The sequence below is a fragment of the Gracilinanus agilis genome, chromosome 3 (genome assembly GCF_016433145.1).
Source record: "Gracilinanus agilis isolate LMUSP501 chromosome 3, AgileGrace, whole genome shotgun sequence".
Classification (NCBI taxonomy): domain Eukaryota; kingdom Metazoa; phylum Chordata; class Mammalia; order Didelphimorphia; family Didelphidae; genus Gracilinanus; species Gracilinanus agilis.
This window is the reverse complement of record NC_058132.1, coordinates 64,352,461-64,368,355: the sequence shown is the minus strand read 5'-3', so window position 1 is coordinate 64,368,355 and position 15,895 is coordinate 64,352,461. Positions and strand designations below refer to the sequence as shown.

Genomic DNA, 15,895 nt, shown 5'->3' with positions numbered 1-15,895 from the left:
TGGAAAAGGAGGGTATGTCCTTCAATTGGGGAATGGCTGAACAAACTGTGGTATATGCGGGTGATGGAATACTATTGTGCTAAAAGGAATAATAAACTGGAGGAGTTCCAGGCGAACTGGAGAGACCTCCAGGACCTGATGCAGAGCGAAAGGAGCAGAGCCAGAAGAACATTGTACACAGAGACTGATATACTATGGTAAAATTGAATGTAATGGACCTCTGTACCAGCAGCAATACAATGACCCAGGACAATTCTGAGGGATTTATGGTAAAGAACCCTGCCCACATTCAGAGGAAGGACTGCAGGAGAGGAAACATATAAGAAAAACAACTGCTTGAACGCATGGGTCGGGGTGGACATGATTGAGGGTGTGGACTCGAAACTACCACACCAATGCAACTACCAACAATTTGGAAATAGGTCTTGATCAAGGATCAATAGTGGAAATGTGCATCGGCCATGGGTGGGGGGAGTGCGGAAGATGAAGGGGAAAGTAGGAGCATGAATCATGTAACCATGTTAAAAATGAATATTAATAAATGTTTAAATAAAAAAAAAAGCATATCACATGAGGTTCAGCTAAAGAACTGAGAATGTCTAGCCTAGTAAAGACTTGGTAATTTTTGAGGTCCCTTCTGGCTCCAATTCTGTAGCCATCCCAGCTTCTCGATATGATTCCACCTGATAGGTGGAGAAAAAGAATGAAATTATGAAAGGAAGAACATTCTCTGGACCCCTTAGTTTCTTTCTTATATGCTCAAGTCCTAGTGGCATGTACCTTTGGAATGACTGAATTCTCTAGTTACTTATACCAGGATGGTCCCTGCCACCTGTCTGTTGCTGGTCAGAGATGTGGCTAAAGGATACCTACCTGCCAGAGCAAGAAGTCACTCAGCCTCACTTCCCCAGAAGTCCGTATCAAAATATCTGGATTGGGGGAGTTGTTGGTGTAAAGACACTTATCAAGCAGAGACTCTGACACATCACTAAGTCGGGGAAAACAGACACAGATACACATTCTATTTTAATAGACCTGAGCATGGAAAAATCTGCAACAGTCAGTACTGAGCGAACATTTCAAATAAGCAATAAGGTGATCAGACCTCCCAGATTTGGTGATAAACTTTCATACTTCCCTCTGCTGACCATTCCAAGTAGGCACCCAGGAAGAAAGAAATCAGCAACTTTATTGCTTCTCTGGCATGAATCTTTTCTCCACAAAGGAACTCAATAGTAGATTCCAACATTTAGTCACTCTAGCTCCTAGAATCATTTTGGCTTCTTGGTCTCCAGAAATAAAAATGTAAAAAAATGAATTCTGCTGGTACTGTTGGAGATTCAGAGGACAAAATCCTTTGATTCTTGCTTCATTAATGGTGACATGTAATCTATAACTAGAGGAGAAGAGGAGTAACTCTGCCTCAAATCATACCCTCCACCCACCCCCAACAGAATAGGGAAATCAACTACACTATTTTGTGGGGGAAGGAAACATGTATTAAACTATGAACCAGGCACCGTGCTATAAATGTCATTTCATTTGCAACATCCCTGGGAGGTAGGTGCTATTATTATCCCTATTTTATGTTTGAGGATACTGAGACAAACAAAAGTTTAATGATTTGCCCAGGATCACAAAGCTAGTGTTTGAAGCTGGATTTGAACTCAGGTCTCTAGGCCCAGTGCTTTATCACTGTGACACCAGTTGCTCTTGGTAGAGCTTTGGTTCCCAGTCAATAGCTCTTGCAATGGAGCTTCTAAGTAGAGTCACCCAGTGGCCAGAAGATCCTAAGTTGGGTCCTCATTCTGACATTTACTAGTTAGTTGACTATGGGAGAGTTTCCCCTCACCTCTTTCTGCTTTCTCATTTATCAGGAGAGGATAATTATACACATATAATCTAACACCCAGCACTGGGGATAGAAGTGCTTTGTATCCAGTAAACTACTGTATTCAAAGAGCTAGTATTAGCAGCTAAAAGATAAACTAAAAGATGAAAGTCTCCACTTAGATTTTTCCTTTCAGCAGTGGCTAAGGTTGGGATTTCCTTGAAATGTTATTCAATCTGTCCTGGAAACATGATCTGGTACAAAGGGATCAGGGATAGCAGTCTGGAGACTTAGGCCCTAGGCATGATCATATTACCATGCTCTGTGACCTGTAAAATGGGAAGATTTACTGTCTTGCTGATGGCAATCAATGGACAGAGTTAAAACCCAAGTTCAAAGTAGTTCTAGGATGGACATTATGAAGGGAAAAAGGAAAAACCTAAGCAGGGAAAGGCTCAAAATAATGGAAACCTATCAACTCCACAGGAAACATTCTCAGGAGTACCCTATACCTATAGTGTGATTTGGAAATCCCTATGATTAGGATGGCTCCATCGATGTCATTAGAAAAGTGTCAACTTCAAATATTACCACCATAAAATAGCAGTCACATGGGGAAAGGCTACTGAAATGGAAAAGTCTAAGAGACAGAAATACTGCAATCGTCAATTATAAGGCTGGTTTTCCAGGAACCTGGATGCTAGAGAAGGGAAACCCTGGAAGGGAGAATAATGAAAATTCTAGAAACTGAGAAGGTTTTACTCCCTTTTTGCCTTGAATAATAATGAATTGGGCTCTTGGTACAAACTTAGCCTTGTGTAAAAGGCACATATAGTGTGGGGCTGTTTCCTTAGGATGTAATCATCAAGTCAGTTGACTTGCCCCATAGATTGTTTCCTCATCTGTAAAATAAAGGAGAATGTATGATCTAGCAAAAGGGCTGTTAGATTTGGGAGATGCCTGAATTTAAATATGAACTCTGATTTTTCTTTTTTTGGTTTGGAGTATGGAAGTCCCTAAATTTGCCCAGGCAGGAAGCCCAGCCCCACTTCCACAGAAACCCTAATCACCTGTTTTGGATCTGGATCAGGGTTTTTCTCCTTAAACAACCTGGAAACCAAGTGTTCCTGAGGCTCACTGTCCTGGTGTGACATGTGGTGCAGGACTTGGTGTAAACATAAAGGTTTAGCTTGAAAACTACCCAGAACTCTCTGCTCAGGGGATCCATTAGTATTAGCCTCCCCCATCAGCAGGGACCATAGGCTTGCCACGCCACACCAGGTCCCAACTCTGAACCTCAGTTTTTGTGACCTTTCCAAGCCAGTTTTCTTACTTATTAAATGGGAAGATTCGTATTCAAGATATCTGCTTTGAAACTTTGTTCTGAGAAAAGCATTTTACAGAGATGGAAAGCACCCTACATGTGTGAGCTATTATGATTATTAATTTTACATTGCTCAGTTAGATTTAAAATATTAAATAAAGATGAGCTCTTTGGACAGGGAACAGCACTCCATAGAATACTGTATTTCCAGGGTCTCAAAATGAAAGTCCTATTGTAGAAACTGTCTACAAAAGTTCTTTTTTTTTAACTCTTACCTTCTGTCTTAGTATTAATTCTAAGACAGAAGAGTGGCAAGGGTTAGGCAATTGGAATTAAGTGACTTGCTCAGGGTCACACAGTTAGTAAGTGTCTAAGGCCAAATTTGAACTTTGGTCCTCCTGTCTCTAGACCTGGTGCTCTATCCACTGTGCTACCTAGAGTTCTTATCAGTTAAAAAATCCTGATTGGGAAACTGGTGGCTGGCCAGGTTCTTGCTGTAAGAAGGAAGGCTGGCTTTTGTATTCCATCCATTCCTGATTTCCTAGGCTGATAGTATTTGTCAGTTTCCCCAGCTAAGCAGAACCTTGACAGGTCTGTATTGTTTCCATTCTAGATGGCAACCCTAGAAGTGGTTTTTAGCGGAAGAAAAAGCCAGGTTCTATTTCTCTAACACAAACTTTGCCCATAGGGCTATAATAGAAAGCAAGTAAGAATATTAGTTATAATTATATTAATGACTTTAATTAGTAACCACACTGACTGATCAAGCTCCTTTTAGTTAGAAAAAAGTTCTGGCCCATACAGCAGACAGGCCAATAGGAAATATAATCGTTTCTGTTTTGTTTTCAGTCAGATACCTGAATCCTGCTTAAGATCTGCTAGCAACAAAATAGAAGCAGCCCAATTCCCTCTGTACGCCACATTCCTGTGTCAAGTGTTGGAAAGGGATGCACAATCTGGGATGACAGAAGCAGGCAATGTTTTTGAATCTAAACTCAGACTTCCAGAGACCTCTCAGTGTGTATGTGGTGGTGGTGGAGTTACCAAAAGGCATGAGGAGGCAATCTCTCCACCAGCCCTCACCTCTGGCATAAGCCACTGAGAAAACTCATCAGAGGATACCTGTTAACCTGATTCTTTCATCATAGTTAGCTTTAAAGTGTTTTTTTTTTGTAGTTTGGCTAGCAATGAGGGCTATGGGGAACAGAAAAATCTTGAGGCAGATGGTATAGAAACCTCAACCTAGAAGCTAGGCCTGTGACTTCAGAGTTGGAACCAAGATGGGGATCACCTTGAACCTTCTCTTGTACTACCTCATCCTGCCAAGCTGTATGTTGCCAGCCCTTGAACTCAGAGGCTGGCCTGGTGCTCTCTAGTCCTGACAACATGAGGGGAAGAGAGGGCTGGAAGACTGGAACGTCCCCCAGTATGGACTCATTCCCAACGCCAAATCATCAGTGTTGGGGCAGCCAAGTCAACTAGTATGTTAGGTTACCAGGGCTACCTGGAATCCAGTAAACCTTGCTCCACTCCCCATGCCATTTCTTTCACAGCATTGCTAATTTCATGTCTTGATGTATAGGCAAAGCAGACATTCAGGAAGCACCTGTAAAGGGGAAGAACAAACAAAATCACTAAGGAATCAGGGGAAGTGGAAAATGGGGGTAGAGCAGAACCTAGTTCATAGCAGTCCTAATCTGTAAGGGGCACTCAACTATAAAAAATGTCCAGGTCTCAGCAGTTAAATTCTGTTCATTCCCAAGATAGAAAGAAAAGGAAGTCTCAAAATTCTAACCACATTTTAATTATCTTCTGGTAACTTGGGAGGAGTTCTAGCCATTGTGGCAAAGGAAAGGGACAGGGAGATGTAGAATGGAAGCCTGTGATGAACTGAGGCCTCTTTCTAGTTTCCTTGGCTTTGAACTTTGGAGATTCAAACTGGGTCTTTGCTAAAGCTTGTGCAAAAGTCATAATTCTCCCCATGACGAAGGGCTCAGATATGTCTGGATATGGTGAGATTAGGAAAGGGGAACATGCCTGGTTTCAGTGGATTTGTCTAACATAAGTCATTCTTATCTGAAGCAGCATGTTATATAGTAGAAAGCTAGAGTGGGAGTCCAGAGAAGCTGGGTTGAATCCTTCGTCTACCAGTTCCTAAGCTATGTGACTTTGAGCAAATTGCTTTATTTCTCAGGGCTTTTTGTTACTTCGACTATAAAATGAGAAGTAAATGGACCCTTTCTAACATCCCATGATTCTACGACCCTGTCCCAGTTTTTAATACTGAGATTGCTCCCCAGCCCTGACATATACTTGGGCACCAACTCTTTCACTTTGGTTGGTGTGCTCTCTGGGAACTGGAATGTAAGTTGTTATAGCTTAAACAAAGCAGAATTGGGGAGACAAATTTTATGCAAAAGAAAGCCAAACAAATAATTTTTTGACTATCCAAACATTGTTCCTTTCTAAATCTGCGGTTAGTTACAGCTTTCTGACCTCAAATTAGGACCAAGGTGAAAAATGGATTACAAGGAGGATACAAACTATTTTGGAGTAGAACCTACTGTCTTTCCTCCTTCTTTCTCTCATGATGAAATAGAATTTTTTACCACAATGAGAAGAGGACATATAAAACATGCACCCGGCTATCCTTTTCTTATTCCCAAGATGAAAGGAGGGGAGCTCTGAACCCCCCCAAATCATATCCAGCCTGTTTTCCAATAACTTTAGAGGGGGATCCAGCAGGGCTAGCCCTGGCAGAGGAGGAAAAGGATGGGGAGAACCTGACTGAGAGCTAGTCCCCCTCACTTGCTGTAGTTTCGGGTAGCCTGCACAGCTTTTGCAATCAGCTCCTGGAGGTCAAGTGGCAATAGCTGAAGATCACCCAGGACTCGGATACACACTCCATGCTTCTCCAGCTTCTCCCTGTGCAGGAATCAAGTCACAAAAATTTATGATGCAATCAATGCCAAGCACTAGAGAGCCAAAGAAAAAGCAAAAACTATTCCTGCCCTCAAAAGATGACACATTTTGATACAGAAGACAGCAATGACATTTATTAGTCCATATGAGATACATAAGGAGTAGATGGAAGGTAACTTTAGAGGGGAAGGCACTAGTAGCTGCAGGGAAAAGGCCACCAGCAGGTGGCACTTGAACTGTTTCTTGAAGGAAGGGCCAGGAGGTTTGGGACAGCTAGCCTTGAAAAAGGATCTGGTGCTTAGAGAAGAACTACAGTCTGTTCCTAATTCACAGTTGCCCATGCATGTAGATGATACCTCTCGTATTTTGAGTTATAATAATAGAGAATTGTATAGTCATATGTGCCCATATACACATCTGTACATGTCCCTGTTGTTATACTGTAGCCTCCAATAAGGCAGCAGAAAACTATGGACTTGAATTATTCATGTTTCTATCCTAGCAGTGCTGTATACATAGCAGGAACTCCACTTTTTATCTCCCAATTCTCTCTCTTTATTTTAAAAAATATTTACCTTCTATCTTGGAATCAATACTGTGGTTCCAAGGCAGAAGAGCAGTAAGGATTAGGTAATGGGAGTTAAATGACTTGCCCAGGATCTCACAGCTAGGAAGTATCTGAGGTCAGATTTGAACTCAGGTCCTCCCATCTTTAGGCCTGGCTTTAAATCCACTGAGCCATCTAGCTGCTTTCCTCTTGATTCTCTTGACTGTACATTCCTTCTCTTGTTCTCAGACAATTCCCTGCTGCTTAATGACCTTGAGTAATTCTTTCCTTCCCTCTGGGCCTCCCTCAGTGTCATCCTCAATAAACCCTACAGTCTTTAGGAAAATGTCTAGTCTAGACAGCAGAACCTCATTTTCCTTTTATCTTTGTATTTCCAGAAGATAATATAGGGCCTTTGCACATAGCAGAAGCTTAACAGGAGTCTGAAGGATTGAGACTGCAAGCTCCTCAAGAGTGGAGACCATGTCAAGCTACTTTCAAACCTTCCCACGGACCTAGGCCTGGGGCTCCTGTACATGGTGGGGAGCAACAGTGTGAACACAATACAGAGAGCAGCAGGGAAGAACACTTGGAACCAGGCTCTATGTCTTCACAAAGTGGAGGAGAAAGAATAAATGAAAGACCTGGCTGTGAGTCCCATCCCTGCCATTAACTAGTTGTGTGACTTTAGGCAAATCATTAACCTAAGTCTCAGTTTCCTTATTTGTAAAATGGGCAGGATAATTATAGTCATTTTCAACTGGTTGTCAAGGATCAAATGAGAGAATAAAAATTGAGTACTCTGCAAACCATAAGATGATTTATGCCAAGTATTTTTATTATAACCTAAATAGCATTTCTCAAAGGATCTAGAGGAACATAAAACACAAGCAAGGCACCAGACAAACTCTTTTTGCCTGGGATATTAGGAAAGTTTTCAATTGAAGAGACTTGGCTACCTTTTATCAATATGACTTACTGTGTTAAGGGTGGCCAATTAAATTAAGGTAAAGGATCGGGACTGATATGTCCCGAAAGGTCAAATAAATATATTTTTTTCTGTTGTTGGGGAGGAAAGGAGAAAATGCTTCTCTAAAATGTTCATTGTTTTGAAAATGCTTTTCCATCTCCCTTCTTATGTGGTTGAAAGACCCTTATATTGTATCCACATTATAACATTTTAGGTTGTTCAAAGAATGTAATCTTCCTTCCTTCCTTTTAACTTTTACCTTTTGTCTTAGAATTAATAATAAGTATCAGTTCCAATAGAAAAGACCAGTAAGAGCTAGGCAATTGGGGTTAAGTGACTTGCCCAGGGTGTATGAAGCTGCATTTGAACCCAGTCCTCCCAACTCCGACCATGGCTTTCTAACCACTGAGCTATCTAGCTTCCCCTTATATTAATTTCAATGAACATCAACATAATCCATTAACTAATTTTTTTGGATATGGTTTCAAGGGTCAAACATTAGCTCTCAAGAGCTCAAAGCTGGCTTTCCCTGAAATATCTTTAAATTCTTTGTTTATTCCAGTGTCACATGACCACTGGATTATTGCATGAGCCATGTGAGTCCAAGATACTAGAGCTGGTTTCCTCAAAAGCTTGTTTTATTTTGGTGCTTTGGTGCTTCCTTCTTATATCTACCTTTGGTGCTTTGGTGCTTCCTTCTTATATCTACCTTGGCCTCTGGCCACAGACTTTCTGGGCACTCATGCTAGTCACTCTTCTTGCTTGGGAATGAAGAAACTTGGCTCTTACTGGCCATCTGGGATTCTAAGCTTCCCAGGACAACTTGGGAGTAGGTACACAGGATCACTCACACAGGAGCCTGGGGACACATGGAATACTGCCGCCCCCTCCCAATGGCATCTTACTGTTCTTCCATCAAGCGAGTAAATTTCTGCCTGGCCAGCTCCATTAGCCCATCCACCTCATTCTTTGAGCGTTTGAAGTTCTCAATGCTGAAGGCATAGACAGTCACCTCTCGGATGCCCAGGTTCAAACACCAGCGCAGGGTCTAAGAAGGGACAAAGGGAAAGTGCTAGGGTCCCAGGGATGGGGGGAAGGAGGGGTAGAAAACAAACACTTCATGCCCTGCCTTATAGTTACATGGGAACAGATAGGACCTGTGAAGATGACAGAAACAACAGAAAAAATTTCACTAAAACAATAGGATTCTGTCGAGTTGTGGTGCCTGAATCCCTCATTAACTAGCCATATAACTGCAGGTAAATCACTTAATCTCTCTAGGACTAAATTTTTTCTTTTCTGTAGAACAGAGGATATAATTTCAGCCCCACAATACTAAGGAGTGATATTAAAATACAAGAAATAATGTTTTACAACAGTATTAACTGTTATGATCCTAGTGAGGGAAAGATTGTCCAATTAAGACCTGCTCTCAATTACTCTTATATCTGAGAATAAAGTCAGTGTCAGAAGATAAAATGCTGAAGATGCTTAGAGGTTAAAGGGGAGCATAAGCCATTCAAGGCAAACAGATGAAGGAACAAAGCTTCCCCTAAACCAAAGCATCTTAAACCTTTTAACAACTCCAGTGAAAGGTAGACATGTCCTTTTGCTATCTCCACAGCAGCCACTCTAAGTAGCATCCCACAGGTGGTTTGGAACAAAGGACAGAGTTGAGTCCTTTAAAATGGCAGACATCGAAGCCAATCAAAACTTTGGTAGGCCAATGAGCTGTTTTAGGAATAAGCTCTCTGCTTCCTCAGCCAAGAAGAATATTCAGATGATTATCTTGATGGCCTTTGCAGGCTGGCCACCCTTCAGGGAGACTGGCTCACATAATCATGGCTCTTTACACAATCATATTCAAGAACCATTCATTCAACAGCTAGAAGCCGTTGATGACACAGTGGATTAAGCACCAGGAGTCAGGGGGATCTCAGTTCCAATCCAGATTCAGACACTTACTAGCTGTAGGACTGAGTAGGCTACTTAATCACTATCTACCCTCAGTCTCCTTATCTCTAAAATTGTGATGGGGAGAAGTGTCATAACAGAAATCTCCCCATAAGGTTGTTATGAGGATCAGACTTGAGATAATCACTGAAAAATATTTGGCACAAGTTCTGGCATATGGCACACAGTAGGCACTTAATAAGTGCTTGTTCCTCTCTCCTTCCCTTTTCTTCCCCTTCTACCTTTACCTGAACAGAGAAACCTCTGTAGCAAAGTATGGACCATGTCACCCCAAAGACTAAGGTAATCCCAAGAACTAAGTGTTAAACATTCTGATGTGAACCTCAGTGTACACAAGCATTGCCCAGGGGCACTGCCTCCCACCTCAGCCAATTTATCGAAGCCCTGCGAATGGCCCTCCTGTCGTTCCACCTGGCACTTCTGGGCGTAGCGTCGGTTCCCATCCATGATGAATGCAATGTGTTTGGGCATCGGGCCTGCCTATGGGGGCAAGAGATAAATCATGTGCAGGCCAGTGGTAGGAGAGGAAGAGAGAAGTTGGGAAGGAGAATCATCATCTCAAAGCTAACAGGGATTGGCCTGTATGAAAGGAAGGTTGTTATCAGCCTAAGAATTCAGGCAACCCCCTCATCCACTCCTTTGCCTACTGGGGTGACATGGAAAAATATTCTGGAGGTAGAAGCAGGAGAACTAAGACTAGCTCTTCTCTTTCCTTTATCACAGGTTCTCCTTACTATCAAAAATTTAAGAGCGAATCCCATATTGCCTACTATGACCGATTCAGTAGAATCTAAGCTCTTTAAGGGCCTGTTTTCCATTCTATCTTTGTACCTTTCTGCTTGGCATGGTGCCCTGTTTTCTTTTCCTCACACCCATTTATTTATTTAAGCATTCTTTTTTAAAAAACATTTTGAGTTCCAAATTCTCTCCTTCCCTCTAGCCCTTCCGCCCATGGAGAAGGCAAGGAATATGATATCAATTATACATGTAAAGTCATTCACATAGTGCCTTGTATATAATAGACTTAATAAATGATTCTTAGTTTTGAAGCCTTAACTTCTCTCTTCTACCAGTTGGTGGGTTCTTCAGTTGCTCTCTCCAGTATTCCTCAAGCTCAGCTTCTCATTACGTCTCCATATGGCCTCTCAACACTAACCAAACCAAACTGTTTGCTGATACCAGAATGTTACTATGTGGGACCCCAAACTTTTTGCAAAAAGCTGTTTTTTCCATTTCTCTAAATGTCAAAGCCTTGAGATAATAACTGGGAGGGTAAGAGCAGTAGTGAAAGAAGGGGAAGCACAAAGGGTAGTAATGGTGAAGTTTACAAGCAGTTGGGTTACAGATTTAGAAGTTGAAGGAACCTTCGAATCCAACAACTTCATTTACAAATAAGGAAAGTGAGGTCCAAAGAAGTTATAACTCTTAGCCCAAAGTCACCCAGATAGTTAAATATCAGAGCAAGCATTAGAACCCCAGTTTTTGGACACCAAACCCAGAATTCTTTCCACTGTATCATGTTGTTCTCCCAACAAGATAACCCAAACCTTTGGGAGATTGGAAGGAAGATAGTAACTGGCTTAAAGATCTACCTACCAGCTGGTTGGAGAATGTTATGCCCCTGGGTATAATAACAACAATAATAAAAATTTATTATAGATTATTTTTCTCATTAATGATACTTCAAGGATTAATGAATTCATTGGCATGGTGGCTTCCTCTCTCTCTCTCTCAAACTGCTCTTTCTCTATGCTTTAAGGAGGCTATTGAATGAGCTGCTGGGGCTAAAAAAAATTTCTGACCAAGGTGTGAGGATCCTCTCTGAACTTTGCTAGGCTTGCCTTTTAGCAGACTTTCTCACTTGGCCGAACCTGGGCAAAGCTTGTATACCTGCACAGCCTTTGGCAGGTTGCCAAAGAGCCTCACTGGAGGAATGAGAACTAACATAAACATGCAAGGTAGGTAAAGCAAGTATTATGGACAATTTATATAGAGAATAACCAAGACCTGGAGTTTCCTCATCTGTAAAATGAGTAGAAGGAAATCTCTGCCAAGAAAACTCCAAATGGGGTCACTTCAGTATCTCTGCCAAGAAAACTCCAAATGGGGTCACCAAGAAGACAGACCGAAAAGTATTTAGCATTAAATATATAACAAATACTTAACTAACTTATCCTTTCAATCAAGCTCTACTCCTAGGCTTCCTTGTGATATTGCTAGACTGCTCTCTTAAAGCCATGTCAGTGGTCCTAGTAGCTCTACACCTACCTGGAAGAGTGTGTCTGTTCTCTAAGTACTAGTCTAGTTAAGTGGACAAGAGACTCATTACTAAAGGGCTAGGTAACAGGCAATAAAAACTTTTTACCACAGAAATTCATGCAGACTAACCAAGGGGTGGAAGGCTTGTATTCCACTTGGGAGGAAAAAGAACCAATACCAATTAAATTCTTCTATATTTCAAAAGAATGAATTCATTAACAGATATTTAATCCTTTAAGCTACAAAATGGGAAGAAACTAACTTTCTGAATTCCTGAGTCTGCCTCTAGGAAACTGGGATAGCTGGGTTACAGGGGGAAAAGGGTTGACCTGAGAGCTGGGAGCCTGAGTTTCTAATCATACCTGGATAGGTAAACTCAGATTCCTAGGACTAAGAGGGAGAAGCTGCTAATCAATTATCCTCATTTTATAAATATAAAAACAGAGGCATTTGACAAGGTCCTGAGAGGTTAGGAACTTGCCTAGCTCTCTTAGCCTCACTCTGATCACCTGCAGACCCTTTAGAAGGGCACTTGTGTATTCTCTGGGCCTACTTCCTCATCTATAAAATGAAGGGGGTTGGACTAGGTAATCTCAAAGCCATTATGAAATATCAAATACCTCTTATATTTCATAATTTTACCAAATAGAGGTAAACCAGACTAAATCACGAGAATGAAGACAGTCCTTTCAGACCGAAAACTATCCTTCCCTGGAATTTCTAAGGGGGAAAAAAAATAGTAGCTAGTAAGGGAGCCCTCTAACTCAGACAAACAAAGGAAGAAATGATTCCAATCAGAATATTCTTAAAGAGATGCTTTTTTTTTTTAAGTGTTCCTGTGTCTTGCTTCTATTACCTTACCTACCTCGGCCTTTCTAATTTAACTTTTAACTTCTTTCAAAGATTCTCCAGACAAAAGGAATATAAAATATATTTAAAATAAGAAAACAAAACAAAAAACCCTTACCTTCTGTCTTAGAATCAATACTAAGTATTAGCTCCAAGGCAGTAAAGCAGTAAGGGCTAGGCAATGGGGGTTAAGTGACAACTAGAAAGTGTCTGAAGTCAAATTTAAACCCAGAACCTCATGTCTCTAGGGCTGGCTCTCTATCCACTGAGCTACCTAGCTAATCCCATAAAGTACATTTGTAAAGCAGTACGGTTGATAAAAATCTAGCCTCCCAGTCAAAAAGACCTGAGTTCAAGTCTTGCAATTAAGGCTTTGAAGCAGAGTCAAAGAAGCCAGCCCACAGAAAGATCCAGCTATTCCTTCTTCACTTCAGCCTCTTACAAGAACTTCACTTACACAGATGAATATAACATTAATTCTGGAACCTGCTGCAGGAACTAAAAAATGGCTAAGGGTGGCTCAGTAGATTGAGAGCCAGACTTAGAGATGGGAGGTTATAGGTTCATATCTGGCCTCAGATATGTCCTAGCTGTGTGACCTGGGCAAGTCACTTAACCCCCACTGCCTAGCCCTCACCACTCTACTGCTTTGGAACCAAATGATTCCAAGATGGAAAGCAAGGGTTAAAAAAAAAAATGGCTGAAGCCAGAAGGTTTAGTCTTGGAAGCCTTCCTAAGGCAGACTTGAGTTGGGTCTTAAAAAAAGAACAGACATAAGAAAGGTGGCATACAACAAAAACAACTTGAACCTGACAAATTGAAACAAGTTCTTGGTGATAAAAATGTCAAAAGGTTGGAGGAATGGACATTAACACTTTATGCAATATAGTTTTCTGAAAAACTGAAGGGATTTCAGATGTACTGGGTAGGGGAAGGGTAGCAGAGAGAAAGTTTCCCCAGGTCCTAGTTATTCTCTATATAAATTGTCCATAACACTTGCTCTACCTACCTTGCATGTTTATGTTAGTTTTCATTCCTCCAGTGAGGCTCTTTGGCAACCTGCCAAAGGCTATGCAGGTATACAAGCTTTGCCCAGGTTCGGCCAAGTGAGAAAGTCTGCTAAAAGGCAAGCCTAGCAAAGTTCAGAGAGGATCCTCACACCTTGGTCAGAAATGGTTTTTAGCCCCAGCAGCTCATTTAATAGCCTCCTTAAAGCCTAGAGAAAGAGCAGTTTGAGAGAGAGAGAGAAAGAGAGAGAGAGAGAGAAAGAGAAAAAGAGAAAGAGAGAGAGAGAGAGAGAGAGAGAGGAAGCCACTATGCCAGTGAATTCATTAATCCTTGAAGTCTATCGGAATAACTACAGCTGTTATTGTTTTCTTCCTCCTCCAATGACCATGTATGTATATATGTTATATCTCTCTTGACCTTCAAGAGGCTTCTAAAGGGCAAGGTTTGTTTGGCTTGTTTCACTGTGTCCCCAACACCAACATACTCAGAGAGATGTCAGAAGAATAAGACTTTAAGAAATGAAAGGACAATTTCATGGGAAGACTTCTATAAAATGAAGCTGAGTAAAGTATTGCAAAAATGGACGAGTCTGAAAAACTTTGGAAATAACCTGCCACAATCCCAGGGAACAATGCCGAAGCATGTTGCCCACCTTCTGACAGAGGAGGGACTCAAGAAGAAGAACAACACATGGCCAAATGGGTAATTTGTTTTTGTTTTTGCTAAACTATGCATATTTCTTACAAGGATATTGTTTTTCCTTTTTTTTTTTCTTAATAGAGAAGGTACCCTGGAGGAGGGAGACAAAACAACTGCTGTTAACTGAAAAACATTTAAGTAAAAAATGTCAATAGAAATGAATTGTATTCCCTGATGAAGCTGAGGAGGATAGAGCTTGGTTAAGAATCTACCTGCTAGGTAATATCCCACATGAGTTAGAAGGTGCAGTTGACCTGGACCTTAATCTTTTACCTTAATGATGTTGGCACAGAACCGCTCTAAGAGTGTAAGCTCTCCTTCCCTGATCCATGACATGGTTTCTGGTCCCTTTAGGAAAACAGATCTGGGTCTCCTCACACCAAAGAGCACCTACGAAAAGTCAACAGAAGTCAATGAGAAGTCCTAGGATCTGACTACACCTGGACCTCCACAGACTGATGTTACCTTTTCTTGTCCCTTGCACACTAGGGAAAACCAGGGATAAAATCCCAGCTAGAGATAATCTTACAGGATACAAGCCCTGAACCACTTTTCACTCAAGAGGTATAGAATACAGCAGTATAGGATACTCAAGGAAAAGAGACTATAGTAGTTCTGATACTCTTTCTCTCTCCACTTCCCTCAAAACCAAGCTAACACCCACACAATCCTCATGGCAAGGCATCCACTAAATGGTCTTTTCTTCTCTTATTCTCATACCCAGAGGAACCTCCTTTTTTCCTCTCTTTTTTTCAATTCCCTCCCCCACATTAAGGAGACCTTCTCCTTCCCCATACCCTCTAAAAGCTTTCCCCTCTCTTTTCTTCTCCCCTTACTTGACCTTGAGGAGCCCCCTTCTTTCCTCCTCTCCACTCCTCTTTCAGAGTCTCTCCTCCCTCAGAGAACATCCCTATTCTTCCTTTCACCCCTTTTTGGTTACCCTCTCCTTCCCCACCTCCCATTGGGATTCCCCCCCCAATTAGTCTCTCTCTTCCCCTTAGTCAGACAGCTCCTCTTTTTTGTTCCCTCCATTCAGCTTCCTCCTCTCTTGCTCCCTTCTAGCTCTCTTTCTCTCTGCCCCACATTCAGAAAGCATCCCTACTTTTCCTTCTCTCTTCTACCCAATACACAGGTACTTCCTCCTTTCATCTCCCTACCTCCAGAAAGCCCTCTTCCTCCTTTACTCCCCATTTCCTTCAGACAGCATTCCCCCCTCCCACTGCCCCAATTTCTCCTTCAGGCATCTCCCCTCCGCCTCTTCCAGGCAGCCTTCTTCCACTCTTTCCTTCTCCTCTAGGTGGCCCTTATCTCTCTCTTTCCCTCTCCTTCTCCTCCTCCAGGCAGCCTCCTTCTTGTTCTTCCTCCTCCTCCTCCAAGCAGCCTCCTTTCTCTTTCCCTCTCCTCTCTTCTTCCTCCCTCCTCCAGGTAGTCCCTCTCCCCCTCCTCTCTTCTTTGCAATTACCTTCTTTCTTCCTCCTCCCCTTCCAGGCAACTTCCTCCTCTCTTTCCCCC

The 15,895-nt window shown here is 41.8% G+C and overlaps 1 protein-coding gene across 4 annotated transcripts in view; it reads right to left on the bottom strand.

Annotated features, from left to right (window-relative positions):
• The window catches only part of DHDDS (dehydrodolichyl diphosphate synthase subunit), a 33,775-nt gene extending 18,047 nt beyond the window's left edge, over positions 1–15,728 (bottom strand). For 2 of the 4 annotated variants that reach the window (XM_044667915.1, XM_044667914.1), the window contains exons 1-6: positions 14,657–15,728; positions 9,932–10,048; positions 8,500–8,642; positions 5,964–6,080; positions 4,660–4,761; positions 874–988 (exon numbers count right to left, since the gene is read on the bottom strand). In XM_044667915.1, coding sequence (XP_044523850.1) covers positions 874–988; positions 4,660–4,761; positions 5,964–6,080; positions 8,500–8,642; positions 9,932–10,048; positions 14,657–14,719 — 657 coding nt within the window. In that variant the 5' untranslated portion in view covers positions 14,720–15,728. The remainder of the gene's footprint in view (positions 1–873; positions 989–4,659; positions 4,762–5,963; positions 6,081–8,499; positions 8,643–9,931; positions 10,049–14,656) is intronic. The other 2 variants (XM_044667916.1, XM_044667917.1) reach the window with 2 other exon arrangements.
• Positions 15,729–15,895: the final 167 nt, after the last annotated feature.